The sequence below is a fragment of the Sitodiplosis mosellana genome, unplaced genomic scaffold, assembly GCF_009176505.1.
Source record: "Sitodiplosis mosellana isolate CC-2019 unplaced genomic scaffold, AAFC_SMos_1.0 Smas_scaffold_47, whole genome shotgun sequence".
Taxonomy (NCBI): domain Eukaryota; kingdom Metazoa; phylum Arthropoda; class Insecta; order Diptera; family Cecidomyiidae; genus Sitodiplosis; species Sitodiplosis mosellana.
In genome coordinates, this window is record NW_022595289.1 from 3,217,551 (window position 1) to 3,239,022 (window position 21,472).

A 21,472-nucleotide genomic window follows, 5' to 3' on the forward strand; every position below is an offset into this window, starting at 1 on the left:
TTATTGTTTGCTGACGATATCAAAATTGCCAAAATCATCAAATCTCAGCAAGATTCGGAGATATTGCAACAAGCCATCGACAAACTTAAACATTGGTGTGACGTGAATCGGCTGCACCTTAACCTCAAAAAATGTGCAGTACTATCTATCTACAAGAAACGTCAGCATTTGGATACAAACTACACCTATGGCGACTATACCTTCGACAAAGTGACTGAACACAAGGACTTGGGTGTTCTAATTGACAGAAAGCTATCTTTTGCCAAACACATCGACATGGTCACTTCGAAGGCAACGGCTGCACTTGGCTTTGTCAAACGCTTCTGCCATGATATCACCGACGTTACCACACTAAAGTCGCTGTATTTTGCATTGGTTCAATCCCACCTCGACTACTGCGCCATGGTATGGCTTCCATTCCACAAGATCCACAGCGACAAAATTGAATCCGTGCAACGCCAATTCACTATGTACGCTCGTCGTGAATACCCATCCGTGCATAACCAATATTCAATCACACCGTATGAGCAGCGATTGTCAGACTTGAACATGATTAGTCTTCGCCGTCGACGTGTCAACGCGTCATTGACATTTTTCTACGACATCATCAACGGTAACGCTAACTGTCCAACAGTTAGTGACCAAGTCTCATTCCATAATGGCCGTTCGTTGAGACACAGTGAGCAATTCAAGGTCAATGACAAGCACATGAAGTTGGTGCGCGAGGCTCCAATTCCTCAAATGTGCAAAATGGCGAACATGGTGCCACAATTGTTCACAAGAGCTACCTCGAAGACGAATTTTGCATCATCGGTTCGCAAAATGGCGGACACCACTTTTGGATCGCTTTGCAAACTCAAATGACTACCTGGCCGCCTCGTCAATTTTTCATCCAGGTAACCTCATTTATTTGTATATGTTCTCTACGAGAACACGTAGATACTACCCACACTAATTATGGAATTACGATTTTCATGTTGCCGTTAAACCCGACCCATGATCTCAAACGGACGAACCCGTCAAGGACAACACAGATTGCCCGTGTGCCATTTTCTTTGGGATGCCGCTGATTGCAACAAACATGAGCCCACACAAATCACGCAGCAAAAATCAATACTAAAATTCTGACGAATTATTTTCCGTACATTCCTTCCATATGTATTGAAATGATGATACCTTTCTGTGATGTTTACACTTATTTATTGTAAATTCATTTTGTTCTTTGTTAAAGCCATCCACGAGTTGGCGACTTAATATTCTTATCATTGAAATCAAATTTGAATTATTTATCAAATAGCATCAAATGCTCTAGTTACGTTTCAAATCATAGTCCATGTCAACTCAATGCACTCTGCAATCGACATGGATCTGCCTTTACAGACGTAAAACTTCTCGTCAATTTATCTACCGGTATAAATTGAGCGACGACTTTTGCTGTCCTAGAGTCTCAAATTAACGCGTAATTAAACGCTTCACATAGCCTTTGTCCCTTGGAAACGTTTACCAAAGGTTATCTTGGACCGTTTGCATAGACTAATATCAGGCATTTCCATCTTGGTTGCATGACTGTTTTCGTTTTCATGTTCCTACTATTGTGATTACCGCATAATTTACGAAAAGAGCATGGTTTTTAACGAGGCGAGAACTGATAGTTATCGAAACCTATTGCTACAAATTGTTTATTATTTTAAATATGTAACAGTCTTGCACTCTTTTCCTGCCAAACCTCAATCAAAACCCACATTATATTCAGCCAGAGCTTGGCGGTGTTTAATAAAATAAAAAAAAAAATAATTTATCGACATTGTTTTCGCAAAACACGCCAGAAGTGGAAAGAGTTAGAGTTGCTTTGCCATATATCCCACAAATTATGAACAAGATAAAAAATAAGTTGCGTGAATGTAATTTAACCATTGTGTATACGAATCAAACCAAAATAATGAATTTGTTGGGTTCAACCAAAGACACAATTGATTCTTTACACAAATCTGGCATTTATGCTATTCAGTGCCCCGTTTGTATGTGTGAATACATTGGACAAACGAAACGTAACATTTCAGTTCGTTTCCGTGAACATTGTTTGTGCATAAAAAACAAACAGGGCTACCGCTCTGCCTTAGCATTACATGCATTGAACAGCGGTCATTTGAATATCGACATAAGCAACTTACGGCTGGTGAAAGAGATAGGCGACGCGCGCAAATTAGACGCATACGGAAGTTACTTTATTCAGAGGAGCAACAACGCATTGAATCTGGATAACGGGAACATCGAGTCAAATTTGCTGTCTCGTTTGCTATGATGCTACACCGACCGATGTTTTTACGTGACAACCGACGACTTTTCTGTTTAGTCGTGATGCTGATGATGGTATGATAATACCGAAATGCATTCAAGGTACTCTTCTCAAATTCTTTTGTTTTAAATGAATTGAAAATATTGAATTAGTGAAAACAATAAGGTGTGATTCAATTGTTTGTTGATTTATCGGTTTTCACGTCGCTCAAGAACATATTTATTATTTACAAACCACATGATTTTTATTATTCTGTGTCACTTTGGTCTACTTTTACATCACATTTAATCGAGTTACATTATAATTTTACACACAAATTTACGGTTCACTTTGTTCTCACATTTTTCTTTGATTTTATTCCATGCGTTTTTGAACATTTTATATTGTTCGATTACTTTTTGATTTGATTGGTGTATTTTTGTGGCTTTTGCAAAATAGTCCGGATTGAGAATTAAACAAACGGATACGAAGATATATGAATCAACAAATTCACTATTTTTTAAATTTATTCAATGAAAATGTTTTTGTTCGTATTTTGTTCAGAAATGAGTCTAATATTCCATGTGTTATGGGTTCTTTAGCAAAATGGTCAAAAAGTAAGGGTTTTGGCTGATCGGAATTACGGCCGCCATTAAACCGATATGGCAGCAGTAGCAGTGACGCCAGAAGAGTTCTCTTATGAATAGTTATTTCTTCAATTTTTCTATTATTATTAGATCTTTCCTCGCTCATTATTATATATTGGCAACCGGTTCCTTATTTTGGTTGCTCAACCTCCCACAAATTTATTTCTTTTTCACCAGCTTCCAAAATTTCATGGTATGAATTGCAATCGGTCTCACTGGCATTTTCTCGATGAAATTGTGGAAGAGAATCAGCTATTGACTGCAATACATTTGATTTGGTGTCCAATTCAGCGGATACTGCTGACATTTGCAACACATTTGCTAGCTAACTATCCGATTCCCAATGAAACGACACTCATTTTCGGAATGTATTCCAGATAAAACCAAAGTCACCATCAATGAATCAATACAAATGATCATCACACAAGAATTATACGAGCAGCAGAAAGTGTTTGGTGCATTAAATACAGTAATGCAAAACTTCAATTATACAAGTCAATTTTGCCGATAATCGACTATACTGACATAATCTGCCATAACTACGGTACACATGGAACAATTCGAAACTCGAAAAATTACAAAACATTGCAATAAGATATATTTTATTTGTTTATCTATCGACGAGATCATATCATCCCGTACTGTGAAAATTTGAAAATAATAAAATTATATGATCGCCGCACACTCCACATGGCTAGTTCAATATAAATTCCGGATAAAATACGTGATATTGATGATAACGAAGACTTTATTCATTTGCATAAGCAATATTTATTACACCCATAATTTTACTAATAGAGGACCTATTTTCACACTGATTTCTTCAGAAAATACCAAATGTAAGACATGCAATTAACCGAAAGGGAGAAAACAGGATAATAAATACAAAATTTCGGAATATCCGATTGAACGAGAATTCAAATATTTAAAAGAAAATTTTCAAAATTGGATATATTGACTGAGGTGAGAAAATATAGATAAAAATTTCACTCAAACAGTTTTTATTGTGACATCTAGTAACCTTTAGTTTAATCCGAAAATCTATTTATAATTAGTGATTTTTTCACTAAAGGTTCATTTTTGAAAAGGTATCAAACTTTTCAAAGTCAAGAATCACCCACATGTGTTCATGCCATCCCACATGTGTTCATGTCAATCGATGCCATCTTCACTGCGAAATTCCATCCTGATTGGTAATGTGCTTCGATTTGTCACCGAATGCTTCATCTTCTTTAGTTACGATGAATGTCTTTTAACAACTTTCTGGAGTTATTATGACTTTTACTTTTTTTGTTGTTACGGTCGGTATTATGTGCATACTTTTGGTGATTTGTATTTAATGAATGATACTCACAAGCACAACCCGATTATAATAGATAAACAGTTTGGTGTTAATGACATTTTGATTCTTTCCACTATGATTCTATTTAAACACATCGTTTCTGTGTTCAGTAAAACTACAAATTCAATTCGTGGTTTTTTATCTCCAAGAGAAAGAAAATTTGACTTCGATAGCACAACAATATGTATTTAATAATCAAGTCATCTCTAGATGAAATCCTGGATGAAATGTTGGGAATAGATCTTTTCTGCTTTCACGATATTGTATGTTTGTATATGTGAGCGGACGAAAGCAATGTGGTGAAGTGAGATCAATTTCACGTGTAAGATATATTTATATTGGTGTATTTAGTTATTGTAGATAAATTTATCGCAGAATTATCTCTGGTTCAAAAATAAGAAATCAATATGAATGAATAAAATCCATCAATTGGTACAAAAAGTTATATTTTTCTGATACAGTACGCCCCCGCAAATTAGAAACCCGAGAATTAGAAAGCCTCAGAAATTAGAAATGAATTTCAGGTTTGAAAATTTGTATGGAAAATTTCTAATTTCCGGGGTTCATTTCTAATTTACGGGGTTTCCGAATCATTTCATTCAAGACAAAGGGAAATTTACTTCATTTTTAATGAAAAAACGTAATGAAAGTCTTTTCCATTTCGTTGAATAACTATATTAGCAGATCAGCTTGAGATTTTCGACGTTTACAATGAAGTTAAAAATTAAGTCAAGAAGTAATCTGTTCCATATTGTCTGCGTCAATCATCAATCATCAATCATTAACAAATCGAAACCGATTTGTTCCATCAGAGAATTTACATATACAAAATTGTATATAGAATGCTAACGTTTTAATATAATAAGAACAGCCGGTCATCATTTATTTCGGTTTGTTCCGAGGAGTAGTTTATCCAGTAAAATAAACTAACAGACTTACTATATATTTATAATCACTAAAATACATACAATACTGATTGAACAGTGTTCAATATATTGTTTTCAATTAAGCAAATCATTCCCCCTATCAGTTTTTTATTTGATACACCGTTTTTGGATGAAATTGAACAAACCTCAGAAATTAGAAAACTCCGCAAATTGGAAATGGTCTCGGGACATTTCATTTCTAATTTGCGGGGGCGTACTGTATACATTATAAAAATTAATGCAAAAAACTTTAAATATCCTCACAAACATCGTCTTTTTTCTCTCAAAATAACAGAGCACGAATCCGTGCATCTATTGATGCATCAATAACCAATGTAACATTGGTTTGCTCAAATATACCAAATGAACACCATGCTGAAGGTAAGAACGAAGTTCAAGTAAAAAATAAGATAATGGGGTCAAAGGAAAAACAAAGAAAATTCCGAAATATCCGATCGAACGAGAATTTAAATATTTAAAAGAATAATGTTCAAATTGGGTATGCTGACTGGGGTGTGAAATAAGAGATACAGATTTCACTCAAACAGGTTTTATTGTGACATCTAGTGGCCTCCAACTTAATTCTGAATTCTATTCATAATGAGTTATTTTGTCACTCAATGTTCATTTTTTTAAATTATTTCAAACTTTTCAAAGCCAAGAACTAACCACATGTATTGATTTGCTTATGAGATGTTTATTGAAGAAGATGCTATAATTTACAATCTAATCAGAATGGAAGATTAGAAAACTGTTGGATCAGGATATAGTCGTGCGGCGGCTCGACTTTGAACCAAACCCATTGGAACCGGTCCATAGGTGCGTGAATCAATGCTATTGTCGCTATTGTCCCCCTCAAGCCATAGGTGACCCTTCGGTACAATTATTACTTTACTGCGAAATGTTCTCATCGATGCATCCTGATTGCTAATATGTTTCGATTTGTCACCGTCAAATGCTTCATCTTCTTCAATATCGACGAATGGCATGATGTCTTTCAATGCATCTTCTTTCAAGTCTTTGTTCACTTCGGTTTTTGACGTGGATCCAAATGGATTGAAGTTGATTCGGGGTTTCATGTAGATTTTATCGCCGGGCAAACCGACCACACGTTTGCAAACCAACATTTTTGGTTCGATTGGACTCTTGGCTATGACTATGTCACCTCGTTCATAATTTTGTAATCGCTTACTTATTCTCTCGGCAAGTAGAATATTATTTGAATGCAATGTCGGTTCCATCGATGGACCAGTTGTCTGCAAATAAAACATTTGAAATTCAATTGGCAATTTCAATTTTTTCCATTCAATTGAATAGAATGTCATTGCATTGCAAATCAATATACCGTGACAAAATCAGCAATATATTCGAATACACAGTGCCCAATACAGCCAGCTTGGACTAGTGCCGTCAAAAGTACCCGTTTTTCCGTCAGTGGTTTAAACATTTTATTGTTTCTATTAACTCCAACGGATGAAATTTCGAATTTCATTCACATTTTCAAATTGAAAATGCTTCTTGTTATGACTGTTTCTCGGTTGAAGTCAAGAGAGAAAAAAATGGGTACAACAAATCAGTTACACTGACGTTTGGCAAGTTGTCAAAAACATGTGAGAGATTATTTCACAGCGATGAAAGAGCATTGAACGCACTCCACTGTTAAGATTGTATTATCAGCACACTCAACTGAAATTTGACATCTGACTTGTCATCGTTGGTTATATTATTACAGAAATTTTACAAGAAACTCAATTTTTTGTCAGTCATCATCATGTTTGTCACATCTGTTGTTTAACTTGGATTAGAAAAGTTTAGTTATTATTTATAGATTAAATACGATACGTTCAATCGATTTCTAGTTAATTTTCGTTGAAATTAGGTGAATATAAATAAATTTACGTGAATTTAACGTTTCCAATAAGAAAAAAAAAGAGTTGACAAAGTGAAAGTATACAAACAAAAACATGGATCCATCAAATCCATTTTGCAATTTATTTGGTAGCGAAACGGTGACGAATGCACCGAGCGCACAGCCAGACCAATCAACAATTAATGTGATGGATCAGAAAATTAACGGCCTTATCGAGCACATATTCTCGATTACTATAAATCGAACGCCACAAAAGAATAAGCAATTAGTGTTTATGGAAGACTTGGCAGATGTTTACCCCACGACGACTTTGATGAACATGGAACTACTCGAACAAGCACTTTTCGAACGATTGCTGCTCACTAATCCACGTGATTATCTCATTCCAAATAATACACAGAACGATGAAACCAACGACATTGCCGAAGATAAAGTGATTTTGTATTTATATCGCGCGTATGAACGTCTTTTGAAATGGAGCCGAAACCAAAACGAATCGTCACTGAGCGCAGAATGTGAAACCATCAAATTGTTGATTTTGAGAAATGCAAGCACAGCACAGAAACAGCCAGAGCTGTATGAAAATCAACAACTCTCTGAGCAATGGCTCACTTTGTTCCGCAACTATCTCGATGAATTTGAATGCAAATGTGAATTCTTGTCAAAGGTGGTCGCTGATGTGGCCAGCGACAATGATCCCACGTACATTGAATCGCTTCGTGGAACGTAAGTTTGCCTTGATTGTTTTTACTTTTTATTGAATTTCGCTGACATTGAAAAAACTAAATTTTAATTTTTCACATTTCAGATTCAATGATGTGTTTGCCAATTGTTTGCGTTCGGCCAAAAGTGCGTCGTTAATTACGCTTGAAAAATGGGTGCTGTACACAGTAAAAGCATTTGTGAGCGATAAAACAAATGCAACACTTGCGCAACTTCTATTGGATTATGCAACACCAAAGGCTCGTTTGCCTGGCGGAACAGTTGATGGCATTCAATTCTCCGAAACGCTACTGGGAGCATTGCTGTCTCTCTCTATTCTGCCGAAAACCCACAACGGACCCTATGAATACTTTGACAATATGGCCGATGCTCAGTCAAGCTCATTGACGAATTCACTTTGGAACTACTTAACCTTACACTTGGATGAAATACACACCATCTTCAAAGGTTTCCTGTTGGTTGGTGGTGAAACGCGAAACCGTATGCTTGAATGGATCGGGCTGTGCTTGCATTCAAATGTGGGACGTGGCCAAATTTGGAACCAACACAATCCAGCTGCTATGTTGGGTGCATCCAAAGTGGTTCCGGATTCGTTTATGATTGGATTATGTGGTGTTTTACTACGATTATGCAAGCCATTGTTACGGCCGAAATTCAAGGTCCTTGATGTTGATCCCACATACTTTGCTGTGGGCGATGCCGACCGTCAATCAAAAAGTGTACACATGTACGACGTCGAGAAGGAAACGTGTTTGATTACAAACCTAGATGAGAATCAACCGCGCAAAACGGCCGATTCGTACAATTTCGTAACCGAAGTATTTTATATGACACACAAAGCGATTGATTTGGGCTATCGCGTTTGCATCGACAAGTTCATTCAGATGAATCGTGAAATGGCACGACTGCAGGACCTCTACCGAGATGCAGCAACACAGGGCGGCTCGGAAGTGGCACAAAATGTAATGGACGCGCTGAAAACACACATGCCAAAGTATTTGTGTTTGCAGAAATTGATTAATGAGCCCAATAACGATCAATACTTGTTGCAATTTTACGAGGCAACATCACTGTGGCTGACGCTTTGTGCATCAAGAATTCCTGACCCCGAAAATCCAAACAAAGAAATCAAAGTGAACGAAGTGAATTTGCCAATTGAAACGCCAGCACCCCACAGCTTGGCATCCATCCCCGAATTCATTGTCGAAAATATTGTCGTGTATTTGACGTTTATTCATCACTTTGAGCAGCAAGCCATCGATACTGATCTGGATACACAAAGAAGCATCTTCACGGTTCTTCTGCTGTTCATGGGTGACGTGAGCCGAGCTCGAAATCCACATTTGCGGGCCCGTTTGGCTGAAGGTTTAGCCAGTTTTTTGCCGAAAAAATGCACTTCATTCAGCTGTAGCTCGAAGTCACATTTGTTCACACAACATCCGCATCGACTTGAAATCGTACCCAATCTGCTCAGCGTGTTTGTTGGCATTGAAATGACAGGTGAATGAAAATCAATGTTTAATTTTGCAGTAAAAATAAATCCAACGTGCTTAATTTTACCAGATAAAAATTAATATTTTTCATTTTTATCGTTCAGGTCAAAGCGTGCAATTCGAAATGAAATTCAACTATCGACGCCCGATGTACGCAATCATGGAATATTTGTGGGAAATCGAAGAGCAGCGACAACGTTTCCGTGATTTGGCTTTGCATGCTCTTGAGCATATGGAAGATGTGAATCCTCCGTTGTTCTTACGATTTATCAATCTGTTGATAAACGACGCCATCTTCTTGCTCGATGAGTCGCTGTCGAATTTGCAACAGATTCGTCAATTGCAACAAGCGCAAGACCATGGAGAATGGGACAATTTACCAGCTAACGAACGTGAACAAAATCTGGCTAATCTACAGCATGTGGGCAACTTTGCGCGTATTGATAACATTCTGGGTCGTGACACAATCAACATTCTAAAACTGCTCTCCTCAGAAGTACCCGAAATATTCTGCCATCCAACGATGGTCGATCGTGTGGCTGCTATGCTCAATTATTTCCTGTTGAAGTTGGTTGGACCAAACCAAGGCACTTTCAATGTTGGTTCCGAATATTTATCTTTATTTCAACGCATTTACATCAATCTTATCTTAATTATCGCGTTTATTCTCTTCATTGCTCTAGGTGAAAGACAAAAAAGAATACGAATTCGATCCAGCTAGAACTGTGTTGGAAATCTGTCGAATTTACATCAACTTGGAAAAATTAGATGGTTTTTGTTTGGCGGTTTCACAAGATGGCCGTTCTTACTCGGCAAAGCTCTTTGATTATGCCCAAAAAGTTCTTGGTAAATACAAGTTTCAAATAGAAAAAAGAAACCAAAACTGAAATTCCACAATAATTGGTCCTTTTTTTTCTTTCTTTTCATCTAGTTCGTATCGGTGGTGGTCAGTTGGTAGGGGAAATATCTGATTTTGCAACAAAGGTCAGTCAAATGGAGCTAGAAGAGAAGGAAAATCAAAAGGCACTAGAAGATGCACCAGAAGAGTTCTTGGATCCAATCATGAGTATGTTCAATCTACGTTTTTGTTGAAAGATTTTCTTTTTGAAAAGCTTCAATATGCTGTGTTCGATTACTAAAACTTCTTTTCGCTTTCTTTTGTGTTAGGTACGCTCATGACGGATCCGGTAATTCTACCAAGTTCCCATGTGACCGTCGATAGAACAACGATTGCCCGTCATCTGTTATCCGACCAAACGGATCCATTCAACCGTGAACCGCTAACTATGGATCAAGTGAAAACTGACGCTGAATTGAAAGAAAAGATAGACGCATGGATTCGCGAACGGAAATCAAATAAGACCAATTAATTGCTGTACATTCAGCCATACAAAACGCAATATTTCAATGAATTCGTAAAACATTTCAACACCTCAGCGAGTGTGTTAAATTTAAGTCAATAAAATTAAGAACATTGAATAAGCCAATAAAAAGTTGGACGAAAATGAAAACGGCGGATGGTTTGTTCATTTATTATATTGAAAACTACAATGGATAATAGTTAATTTTATATAAGTTCAATAGGAATGAATGGAATTAAATTGAATTTACACCAAGGGTTTACGGATGAAACCACCAATATCTTGACGACACTTTATAGGTTTATCAGAAAAAAAGTTGAACTTCGAATGTTAAACTCAGATTTTTCGATCGTAATTTTAGAAGGATAAATTTATTTAATGTAAAATTTCATTGTTAAAATATTTTTAATGAAAATTATTATGCCTTGCAGAAATAATTGTAAGTGAAAATTCTAGGGAAATTGTCTCAAGTAAATTCCTTCCAAAGAATCACAAATCAAGTATGTGCGAAGCCGATAGAGTTGAGGAAATTGACTATACTTTGCTATACACAGTCAAGTTTGCACGTGAAAGTGCTCAACGGAGGTGGAAGAGAAACAAATTGCGACTGCATATTTTTCGCACTCTTGATATTGCGTATTATAGTACGTTGGTATTAGAGAAGAGAAGATTGGAACACTTTACAAAATGTACTTCACGCAATCAATAAAAGTGGAATGGATTTGGCGCGTGTGTTTACTCGGTAGAACATTATTTAAAAAAAACACAAAACATTTGAAATGCCAAAATATTTTGTTTTTTTATTGTTTATTCAACCACATAAAAACCAGCTAAAAATTACACTCTCCACCTCTCATTATAATCACCCTAGTAATTCGCTTATATAGAATATTTTATTTGAATTTAATTCACGACATTCATTTTATCGACATCGTCTACGTTGACCACATGTAGAAGTAAGTTTGCTGCCATTGTGGAATGTATTCAAGCAATGGCTGACAAATGGTGCTGCTGAAGGGAATGGTGCAGGCAATGGCGTTGATCAAAGCAGTCAATTTGCGTTGAGTGAACTTCTCGTAGAATGGGGAACGCATGAGATATAAGAGTAGTTGAATTGTACGGCGCGAGAGTTCAAGACGTTGCTTTGGCGACAAAGACCGCATGTTCTTCTTATACATATTCAAACTGGCTAGATCAATGAATAAAGCTACACTATAACTCTTCCAGCTGTTGATGCCGAATATGCCGGCGCTTGTCAGATGGAACATCGGCTTCAAAATGTACAACACTTCGGCTGTAGTGAGGCTCTTATACTTGACAACTGGAACGCTGGTCGGTTCATCGACGGTGTCTGGGTCCAATGGTTTCCACGAACGCAAATAGACTGGCGGTGATCCTTCAACCTTACGCACCACACGACCGGATCTTTTCAATTTGAATGTGAACGTTGAATTGGCCGAGTCAAACATATCCGGCGCGGATTCAGCAGCCGATGCTTCGGCCAGTGTTTTGTCAATGTTCTTGCGATCAAGTGCAACAATTGGTGGGTTCTGAGTGATTATTTCCCGATGGTAGAATTTCAACACTAGTCGCCCGATGCATTTAACAATTTGCACAATTGTAATGAATATCCAACGGCCACGTTGACCCCATAGCTTTTTCGCTGACAGTTCAATGAACACTTCGCTGTATTCCAGTGTGGTCAGCAAAATTTTCAGCCTGTACTTGGACCGATCATTTGAAACGTACGCACTCTTTGACTTTTCAATGATTCTGTCGTTGAACAATACTAGCAAATTCGACAATGTGTAGATCAATTCGGAAACAATGGTCGAACTATTCACACGACCTGCGGTACATGAAAGAGAATTCATTGTTATCATTTTTCTTATATTTTTACTGTATGCATTTTGTGTCGTTACTCACCGACTAAAAAATACGATAGCCATTTGACTGTTGTTTCCACATCACCCACGACCTGTGGATTCGAGCTGACCCATAATTTATACGATTCGTATAAGTCTGGAAGTTTGGCCACAATTTTCGACATTTTTTCTATTTGAAAATGCGCACAAATTAACAAAAAAATTTAATTGAAAGAATCACGTCCAAAATTCAGCCCTTCGATTTGATGTTAAAAATAGCACACGTTATAGCCACAAAAAAATTTATACATTTCTTTTTTTGTATTTCGTTTGGAAATATGACTAAATGTCGTCCAGAGATTAAAAATGGAATGAATCGTCGGAAATATGAATAACATTTATAGAAATTCTGCGTTTCTTCGGTTTGACAGATAAAGGCGCAACGTGATTGAACCCTGCTCACGACAGCGTGAGCGTCACGCAGAAGAACATCACATAGCCGCTCAGTCAACTTGTTGTGTGCAAGTATTTTGAACACAATAAACATACCGAAGCTGTCACTCGAACGTTTCAGACGGATGAAACCAATGGCGGTGGAAATAGTTGTATTTTGTTACTGATTGTTGAGCGTTTTTTGTTTGTTTGTGTAAATATCTTGTGAACAGTGATTGAATAATGAAACCGTCTGGACGGGGGAAATTGTTTGCAGCACTCAATCGAGCCAGGGCTGAATTGGAACAAGAAAGGGCTGAAACGTCGTCGGTTGTATCAGCTGCTTCAAGTTCGGTAAGTGTTTTGAATCACACATAAATTCCTAAAATGAATGACATCTTTCGTATTCGCTTCCAAATCAAGGCAGGCAATGGAATTCAAAGCTTTCCACGGGGAGCTGGTCGAGCAAGACTTTTCAGACCAGAACTGTTGAACGCGCCAAATCTGAATGAAGCTGCAGGTCCCTTAACTAGATCCAGCACACCCTCCGATTCTGGCATTGCATCAGTGAGCAGCGATCATTCAACTGATTCGAATGCATCAGAAATGAAGGTGCAAAAACGCGGAACAAAAGGCAAGTTTTTGATTGCATTGGAAAATGAAACTTTTTTTTTCTTGTAAAATTCAATGATGTATTCTGAAGTAATTGTTTTATAAATATTATTTTTTTTAAACACAAAGCCGCAGGAGTTCACCAAATATTCCAAATTGAAAGAAGAAATATGAATAGTACAACTTTTGTTTATGTTTCCACTAATTGTTTCTCATTTCGTTTATTTTCTTTAGGCAATCCGATTTCGCTAGCAGTAAATTATATTCTGATCAAATGCCAACCAGATGTATCGATCTTTGAATATGATGTGCGCTTCGAGCCAAATATCCATTCAAACATGATTCGCCGCAGCTTACTGGCCAGTGCGATAAAACCAGTGATGTCTGTTTTTACATTTGACGGCACTTCTCTTTATTTGCCTCGTCAATTCCCCGAAAATGTGACAATTTTCAAAACAAATAATCGAAATGACGGCATGCCGATCGAAGTGATTATTTCATTTCGTCGTCAAAAACCGATGAAAGAATGTATTCATTTCTATAATGTGCTTTTCAAGCAAGTTATGCTACGACTGGAGTATGTTCAATTTGGGCAGAAAATGTTCGATCCAACCGAACCGAAAACGATTCCTCATCGTCAATTGACGATTTGGCCGGGCTATGCTCTCGCCTGCGACGAATACGATGAAGGTTTGATGCTGACGCTGGATACATCACATCGAGTTCTGTTCGATACCAAAGTGTCCGATTTGATGCGAAGGATTCGAATGAGCTGTGATCAACATTCCGGCCAAAATTTCAAGGATTTAGTTTATAAGAGCCTTTTGGGTGCCATTGTACTGACTCCGTACAACAACAAGACGTACACCATCCATGAGATTGACTTTGAGCAAACGCCAATGAATAAATTCAAAGTGGCGAACAATCGCGAAGTGACTTACGTTGAATATTATAAAACAAACTATGGTGTTGATATTCAGGATATTAATCAACCACTGCTGATCTCGTACAAAGACCGCAAAATGATAGCAAAAAATGGACGCGTGCAACAAGATCAAATTACAATTTGTTTAATCCCAGAACTGGCACAGCTCACTGGCTTAACGGACGAGATGAGAAAAGATAATATGGTGAGATTTGGCATTTGGATTTCGGAAATTTTACTAAACATTTATCGATGGTTTTTATCGATTATATTCCATTTGTTCTTAGGTCATGAGAGACATAGCATCTTGCACCAGATTAACGCCAAATCAGCGAGTCGATGCGGCACGAAAGTATATTGCCAAGGTGAATGAAACGCCATCGGCCAGGGAGGTTTTGGATAAATGGGGCTTGCGGTTGAGTGATGATATACTTCGGTTGCAAGGTCGTCAATTACCGTTGGAGGAGATAAAATTTGGTGCAGATAAAAGTATAACGGGCGTAACTGGTGACTTTCAAGTGGGCAACAACATTTTGTTTGAGGTTGTCGATTTGAATAATTGGATTTTAATGTATACAAAGCCCGACAATCGATACAAGGAAGAATTCCTAAATCAGGTTGGTCGATGTGCAAACGGAATGGGTTTGCATTGGCAACGACCTATTCAACATATGCTTCCAGATGATCGAAATGATACCTATGCGAAAGAGTTGCGTAAGCTATTGCAGCCAGACACACAAATGGTTGTGTTCATTTGTCCGACGTCACGGGACGATCGCTATGCCGTGATCAAAAAAATCTGTTGCAGTGAGCGTCCCGTTGCCTCGCAGGTCATCAATTCAAGGACATTGGCCAATCAACAGAAGAATCGGTCAATTGTGCAGAAGATTCTCATGCAGATGAATTGCAAATTGGGCGGTTCTCTTTGGTCCATCCGCATTCCATTTAGGAATGTCATGATTTGCGGCACCGACACTTATCATAATCCAAACAAGAGGGAAAATTCAGTAGCTGCATTTGTGGCATCGCTGAACGGGACCTACACAAAATGGTACAGCAAAGCAACAATTCAATCAAATCGCGAAGAACTTCTGCACGGCCTCACCGTTTCCATGGAAAACGCACTGAATGCATACAAAAAACGCAACGGAGTCTGTCCAGATCGGATCGTTTTGTATCGGTAAGAGAAGAACTGATTTAGATTTTGTGGCAATTTTTTACTTGAAATTATATGAACCTTCTTCACAATGTTTCAGTGATGGTGTGGGAGACGGGCAGTTTGCACTGTGTAGAGAGTTTGAAGTATCACAAATAAAAGCAGCGTGCCGTCTATGTGATGCGAGCTACAATCCGGAAATTACATTCATTGTCGTTCAGAAACGTGTGAATACCCGGATTTTTGCGGTAATTTCCGTAATACTTTCAATTCAAATAAAACGTCAATCAATGCATAGCATGCTTTCGTCATTGAGTCGAAATACGAATCAATAGCGAATGATACGAATGTTTCATTTATATTTTTCATTCAAATTTAGGTCGACGAAGGCAGGAATAATTTCGACAATGCACCACCCGGAACAGTTTTGGATCATTCGGTTACACGTCGTGGCTTATTCGATTTTTATTTGGTATCCCAGAAAATGAGGCATGGAACTGTAACGCCCAGTCATTATGTGGTCATTAAAAATGAATGCAATTTGACTGCAGATATTTTGCAACAGCTCAGTTATAGGCTAACGTATCAATATTTCAACTGGCCTGGTTCGATACGAGTGCCAGCCCCGTGCCAATACGCTCATAAATTGGCCTATTTGGTTGGCGAGTCCATTAAACGAGAAACGTCGGAAATATTAGAAGATAGGTTGTTTTACTTATAAACTGCATCCCGATTTCGTATAATCCATAGAATGTATAGTTTATTCAAATACAATCGGTTGACTCATTTTGAAGTTTTTTCATGCATTGAACAAATCCCTTACATTCATTCATACTCTGAAGAGTTCAATATTTTTTAAGTGAAAATCTGTCTTTAATTCTTCGTAAAATCTTATATAAATCGTGCAAAAAGAAAATAAATGAACAAAAACCAACGAAAACAATTACTGAAATATATTTTGTGAAATCAAAATTGTTTTGAATTGCTCCCGAACTTCGAAACGAGCCATAATGCAATGGGGAAATGTGTAATTTTGACATTTAAATTCGTGACTAACACTCACGATCACGGCTGTGAGCATACATCAACGGAATAGTTCATTGGTTCAGGTCATCGTGGCGTCTCTTTCCGACGCATGGTCTTTGTAAGCATGTCGCTAATGTGTAGTCGATTTTGTGCAGAATACAAAGAAAAAGCGCACTAATACACATGCAATCGACTCTATGGCTGCTGCTACAAACGCATTATATGCTTGACCGCCATACACATTTACTCGTGTGTGAATCCGATTTTCTCGACTGTAGGGCATGATTTTCGATTTTCAATCAATCGTATAGTCATTGAATGTAAAAGAAAACTTTGTTTTGAACTCTTTGGAAGACCGCACTTTAACCGGGAATAGTGTTTAGTGTGTAAAGAATTGAAAGCAATACGCGATAACGTATCTATATAACGACAGTAGACCACAACGACGAGTGTGGAAATATCAAGTATTTCTCTTTTGGTTGAAGTGTGAACAACAAGAAAATCGAGCAAAGTGAGCGTGTGTGTTTTTACCGAAAATGCCTTCGAAAGATCCATTGCCGCCAAAAGAAAGTGCACTTTTCAGAAAAATACTGGTAATTTGATCAATTTATTTTGCATTTGCCTTGGTGATAATCGAGAAAGACTGGCGTGTTTTGTCTGATTGAGTGAACGAGCGATACAGAGAGTGAGAGTGAATGTTCAATAGACACATTTCGTCAAGAGCGCACACCTCATGACATAGAACCTCTTTGCATAAAAAGCCGAACGAATAACGTTTAAAAGTCATCGATTTGTATGACATTAAATGAAAAACACACCGAATATTGTGTTCAAGCGAAGCGCCCACACATAGGATCATACTTTTCACAGTAAGACACCGCACCAAATACAGACGGCTTTCCGTCAGATGCAAATGTGTCGGTGCATTCGGCGCATGAATGACAAATTGCACGTCGAAATTACCTAATTACCTGTGCCGTCAGTTGGAGGTCATTAGATGTGTAGCTCAAACGGATTCCGGCACCGCTAAGTACCGCCACAGTGAAAGAAAAAAAAACTTGTTATCTTATGCCTGCATGCATTTCGACATACATAACCTCAAATTCATAATTTTTTTTCTTCTTTTTCGTTCACATTCGTTCACCTAAATTTCCGCGATCTTATTCTTATTGCAGAATTATTTACGTAATACACCAAATGACAAATTCAACTCCATTCAGCGATTTGTGTTATCTATCACTGCCACATTTTGGTGGTTAATATGTTTTTTTTCTCGTATGACTTATCTGTTTCTTTTCTTTTCCTTTCTCTGTGCGTGTGAAGAAATGTTACGAAATGAAACAATACAAAAATGGCTTGAAGCTAGCCAAACAAATTTTGACGAACCCGAAATTCACAGAACATGGCGAAACATTGGCCATGAAGGGGTTGACATTGAATTGCTTGGGCCGCAAAGACGAAGCATATGATCATGTTCGACGTGGACTGCGCAACGATTTGGGATCGCACGTTTGCTGGCACGTATACGGTTTACTACAACGATCCGATAAGAAATACGACGAGGCCATCAAATGCTACCGAAATGCACTCAAATGCGAAAAGGATAACATTCAAATTCTACGCGATTTATCATTGCTGCAAATTCAAATGCGCGACTTGGAAGGATACAGGGTGAGTAAGGTGTTGGCACTAGTGGTGAATTTCATTTCCCTCGACGTCAAAATTCTAATTGATTTGGTGTAATTTGCAGGAGACACGACATCAACTGTTCAAATTGAGGCCATCGCAGCATGCATCCTGGATTGGATTTGCCATGAGCTATCATTTGCTCGGCGATTTTGCTACTGCCAATAGTGTGCTCGATACATTTAGGCAAAGTCAAGTGAACGTAAGTCATTCATGAAAATGCCATCCATTTGAGTTTTAAATTATAAGCCACAGAAAAATCGCAAGCTAACCGACTGAAATAATTGCAGGAAACGTACGATTACAAGCACAGCGAATTGTTGCTGTATCAAAATCAGATTCTGCAAGAGTCTGGTGATTTCGAAAAGGCATTGAAGCACATTGAGGAGTTTGAGCCGCAAATCGTAGACAAGCTGGCTGTCAAAGAGATTACGGGTGATTTGTGCCTTAAGTTAGGTAATTTCGAGAAAGCCGCCACGATTTACGAGGGATTGATCAAACGTAATCCCGAAAATACATTGTACTATGCCAAATTCATGGAAGCAAAACGTGTGGAACAACCGGATGCAATCACCGAATTGTATCGCAAATTCCAAGCGGACTATCCACGTGCAATTTGCCCAAAACGTTTGCCATTGAACGTTACCAGCGGCGCTCTATTCCGTGAGCTAATCGACGATTTCTTGCGCCGTGGTTTACGCAAAGGTATCCCACCGCTGTTTGTCAGCCTGCGTTCAATGTACAACGACGAGGACAAAGTGAAAATCATCACCGAATTGTCGCTCGACTACTATGTGAATCTAAAGGAATCGAATCACTTCTCGAAAAGCGATCGTGAATCGAATCAACCGACCGAACCGGCCTCTGCACTATTATGGACGCTTTACTTTATGGCTCAACATTATGATTATTTACGTGACACGGATAAGGCATTAGAGTACATCAACGAGGCCATCGATCATACGCCAACGCTTATCGAGTTGTTTGTGTGCAAAGGCCGAATTTATAAGCATGCCGGCGATTTAATCGAAGCATTCAAATGGCTTGATGAAGCGCAAAGCCTGGACACGGCCGACCGATACATCAACTCAAAGTGTGCCAAATACATGCTGCGCGCCAATTTGGTGAAAGAGGCTGAGGATATTTGTGCGAAATTCACGCGTGAAGATGTGCCGGCCATGGAAAATCTCAATGAGATGCAGTGCATGTGGTTCCAAACGGAATGCGCTCAAGCTTTTCAACGGCTCGAAAAATGGGGCGACTCATTGAAAAAGTGCCATGAAATCGATCGTCACTTCTCCGAAATTATCGAGGATCAATTCGATTTTCACACGTATTGCATGCGAAAAATGACACTACGTGCATACGTCGGCTTACTGAGACTGGAAGATGTACTACGCCAGCATCCGTTCTATTTCAAAGCCGCCAAGTGTGCGATTGAGGTAAGGCAAACGTAATGGAAGTAAGCTGTGAAGAAAATGAATCGTTCAATAACACCTTAACTTTTTTATTTGTGCAGGTCTATATTCGATTGTACGACAAACCCTTGCCATCAGAAAAACAAATTGAGGAACTAGATACAGGTAAAATGTTGTGATTTGAATTCTTAGTTTTGAAAAGAACATTATTCTCATCTAAATTTCTCTCATATGTTCAGAAAATCTTCCACCATCTGAGCTGAAAAAGTTGCGAAACAAGCAACGCAAAGCAAAAAAGAAGGCCGAATTGGAAAATGCTCAGGCGGCCCAGGCTCAAGTGAAGAAAGAACAGCATAATAAATCGCGTCAGCAAAATCAAGACGGTGATCCGGAAGCTCCACAACTTGACGAATTAATACCCGATAAATTATCACGTCCGGATGATCCACTTGAGCGGGCGATTGAATTTTTGAAACCATTACAATTATTAGCCAAAGACTGTATCGAAACTCATTTGCTGGCATTTGAGATTTATTATCGAAAAAACAAACTTCTACTCATGTTGCAATCGATTAAACGTGCTCAAGCCATTGAACCAACGAATGCCCAATTGCATTTGTGCATCGTAAAATTTTCGAAAGTGTTGAAATCGGTCCCCGAAAACGCTGAACTCAACGAACATGTGAAAATTGTACTTGAACGAGAAACCACTAAAATATTCAATGGCAAATCAGCCGACAAACTAAATCAATCGATATTAGACAAGTTCGGTAAATCAAATGAACACGTTCTCAATGTGGCCAAAGCGATGATCGAACTGGATTCGAGTAGTAAAGAAAAAGCAATCAATTTGATCAACTCATTTCCCGTCGATAATGTAACATTGGAGGTAACATTGTGCAATTCAATATCCCTTGTCTACTCATAGCTATCTCATATAAATTGCTAATTGTGTGTATATGTTTTTTCTCTGTATTTTACAGCAAGCTGTGACGGCATACAACGCATTAGCTTCGGAAGCGTTTGGCACTAGCGCAGAACAATTGAAAGCCTACAAGTCATTGTGTAACAAGCGCTTTCCACACGCAACTATTTTCCGTGAAATTCAACCGGTGACGGTTTCGGTGGCCGAAACTGCAGCGCCAGCCTCTTGAGGAACCAGCTACACCTAATCCATAGGAATCAAGACAAAGATTGAATTTAAATTTAACACACACACACACAAACACACACTCGCAACGCAATAATTAAATAAAAATCATTTCACACGATGGAATCAAATCAAAGATTCTATTTTATAACATCCATTTATTGCCACATACCAACAGCCCGCATTTATTGCAATTTAAACAACAACCACACACTCGATACGATTAAAACCACATAGAGTAAATATAACGGATAAAATCTAATGAAAAACGAATCAATTTACATACAATTACGGAAACGTATTATAAAAAAACAAATTTACGTGAAGCATTACACAAAAAATACAATTAAAACTGAAATTGTAAAAGGAAATCAATCTCTTTTTAAACGAAGCAAAATAATATCGGAGTAAAATGAATTCAACCATTTACACATTTTAATAAATTTAACGAGAGAATAATAAAATGGAAGCAAAATTTTATTGTATTGCATAATAGATATGGAGAAAATAAAGAAAATAGCGAATACTGAGTGGAACAAGGTGTTTTTAATTGCGTACAAATTCA

General features: G+C 38.0%; 5 protein-coding genes across 5 annotated transcripts; 3 read left to right on the forward strand and 2 right to left on the reverse strand.

Annotated features, from left to right (window-relative positions):
* Positions 1 to 5,773: 5,773 nt before the first annotated feature.
* LOC129570068 (mitochondrial inner membrane protease subunit 1) lies at positions 5,774 to 6,765 on the reverse strand. Its single transcript, XM_055449450.1, has 2 exons — positions 6,536 to 6,765; positions 5,774 to 6,446 (listed from the first exon to the last, which is right to left on the reverse strand). Exons 1-2 carry the CDS (start codon positions 6,680 to 6,682, stop codon positions 5,934 to 5,936), a joined length of 660 nt encoding a protein of 219 aa, XP_055305425.1. The 5' UTR covers positions 6,683 to 6,765; the 3' UTR covers positions 5,774 to 5,933.
* Positions 6,766 to 6,771: 6 nt separating this feature from the next.
* On the forward strand, positions 6,772 to 10,787 carry LOC129570062 (ubiquitin conjugation factor E4 A). The gene is made up of 6 exons (XM_055449442.1): positions 6,772 to 7,786; positions 7,869 to 9,283; positions 9,381 to 9,874; positions 9,960 to 10,122; positions 10,208 to 10,342; positions 10,444 to 10,787. The coding sequence occupies exons 1-6, from the start codon at positions 7,155 to 7,157 to the stop codon at positions 10,644 to 10,646; spliced, it is 3,042 nt and encodes a 1,013-aa protein (XP_055305417.1). The 5' UTR covers positions 6,772 to 7,154; the 3' UTR covers positions 10,647 to 10,787.
* Positions 10,788 to 11,410: 623 nt separating this feature from the next.
* LOC129570067 (peroxisomal membrane protein PEX16) lies at positions 11,411 to 12,922 on the reverse strand. Its single transcript, XM_055449449.1, has 2 exons — positions 12,564 to 12,922; positions 11,411 to 12,486 (listed from the first exon to the last, which is right to left on the reverse strand). The coding sequence occupies exons 1-2, from the start codon at positions 12,685 to 12,687 to the stop codon at positions 11,573 to 11,575; spliced, it is 1,038 nt and encodes a 345-aa protein (XP_055305424.1). The 5' UTR covers positions 12,688 to 12,922; the 3' UTR covers positions 11,411 to 11,572.
* A 37-nt stretch (positions 12,923 to 12,959) lies between these two features.
* Positions 12,960 to 16,567, forward strand: LOC129570063 (protein argonaute-3-like). Its single transcript, XM_055449443.1, has 6 exons — positions 12,960 to 13,288; positions 13,358 to 13,568; positions 13,781 to 14,676; positions 14,759 to 15,651; positions 15,728 to 15,875; positions 16,007 to 16,567. Exons 1-6 carry the CDS (start codon positions 13,178 to 13,180, stop codon positions 16,346 to 16,348), a joined length of 2,601 nt encoding a protein of 866 aa, XP_055305418.1. The 5' UTR covers positions 12,960 to 13,177; the 3' UTR covers positions 16,349 to 16,567.
* Positions 16,568 to 16,684: 117 nt separating this feature from the next.
* LOC129570064 (N-alpha-acetyltransferase 15, NatA auxiliary subunit) lies at positions 16,685 to 21,443 on the forward strand. Its single transcript, XM_055449444.1, has 7 exons — positions 16,685 to 17,246; positions 17,977 to 18,324; positions 18,404 to 18,541; positions 18,630 to 19,781; positions 19,859 to 19,922; positions 19,997 to 20,646; positions 20,741 to 21,443. Exons 1-7 carry the CDS (start codon positions 17,190 to 17,192, stop codon positions 20,909 to 20,911), a joined length of 2,580 nt encoding a protein of 859 aa, XP_055305419.1. The 5' UTR covers positions 16,685 to 17,189; the 3' UTR covers positions 20,912 to 21,443.
* The last annotated feature ends 29 nt before the right edge of the window (positions 21,444 to 21,472 follow it).

Excerpts from the sequence above, each read along its gene's own strand:
- LOC129570068 (XM_055449450.1), bottom strand. The coding sequence starts at position 6,682 with ATGAAATTCGAAATTTCATCCGTTGGAGTTAATAGAAACAATAAAATG. Across the intron at positions 6,447-6,535 it reads ATATTGCTGATTTTGTCACG|ACAACTGGTCCATCGATGGA; the intron begins GTATATTGATTT and ends TTTTATTTGCAG.
- LOC129570062 (XM_055449442.1), top strand. The coding sequence starts at position 7,155 with ATGGATCCATCAAATCCATTTTGCAATTTATTTGGTAGCGAAACGGTG. Across the intron at positions 9,875-9,959 it reads CAAACCAAGGCACTTTCAAT|GTGAAAGACAAAAAAGAATA; the intron begins GTTGGTTCCGAA and ends TCATTGCTCTAG. Across the intron at positions 10,343-10,443 it reads GTTCTTGGATCCAATCATGA|GTACGCTCATGACGGATCCG; the intron begins GTATGTTCAATC and ends CTTTTGTGTTAG.
- LOC129570067 (XM_055449449.1), bottom strand. The coding sequence starts at position 12,687 with ATGTCGAAAATTGTGGCCAAACTTCCAGACTTATACGAATCGTATAAA. Across the intron at positions 12,487-12,563 it reads GCTATCGTATTTTTTAGTCG|GTCGTGTGAATAGTTCGACC; the intron begins GTGAGTAACGAC and ends CATGTACCGCAG.
- LOC129570063 (XM_055449443.1), top strand. The coding sequence starts at position 13,178 with ATGAAACCGTCTGGACGGGGGAAATTGTTTGCAGCACTCAATCGAGCC. Across the intron at positions 13,289-13,357 it reads TATCAGCTGCTTCAAGTTCG|GCAGGCAATGGAATTCAAAG; the intron begins GTAAGTGTTTTG and ends TTCCAAATCAAG. Across the intron at positions 15,652-15,727 it reads GATCGGATCGTTTTGTATCG|TGATGGTGTGGGAGACGGGC; the intron begins GTAAGAGAAGAA and ends ACAATGTTTCAG.
- LOC129570064 (XM_055449444.1), top strand. The coding sequence starts at position 17,190 with ATGCCTTCGAAAGATCCATTGCCGCCAAAAGAAAGTGCACTTTTCAGA. Across the intron at positions 19,923-19,996 it reads AATTGAGGAACTAGATACAG|AAAATCTTCCACCATCTGAG; the intron begins GTAAAATGTTGT and ends TCATATGTTCAG. Across the intron at positions 20,647-20,740 it reads TCGATAATGTAACATTGGAG|CAAGCTGTGACGGCATACAA; the intron begins GTAACATTGTGC and ends TGTATTTTACAG.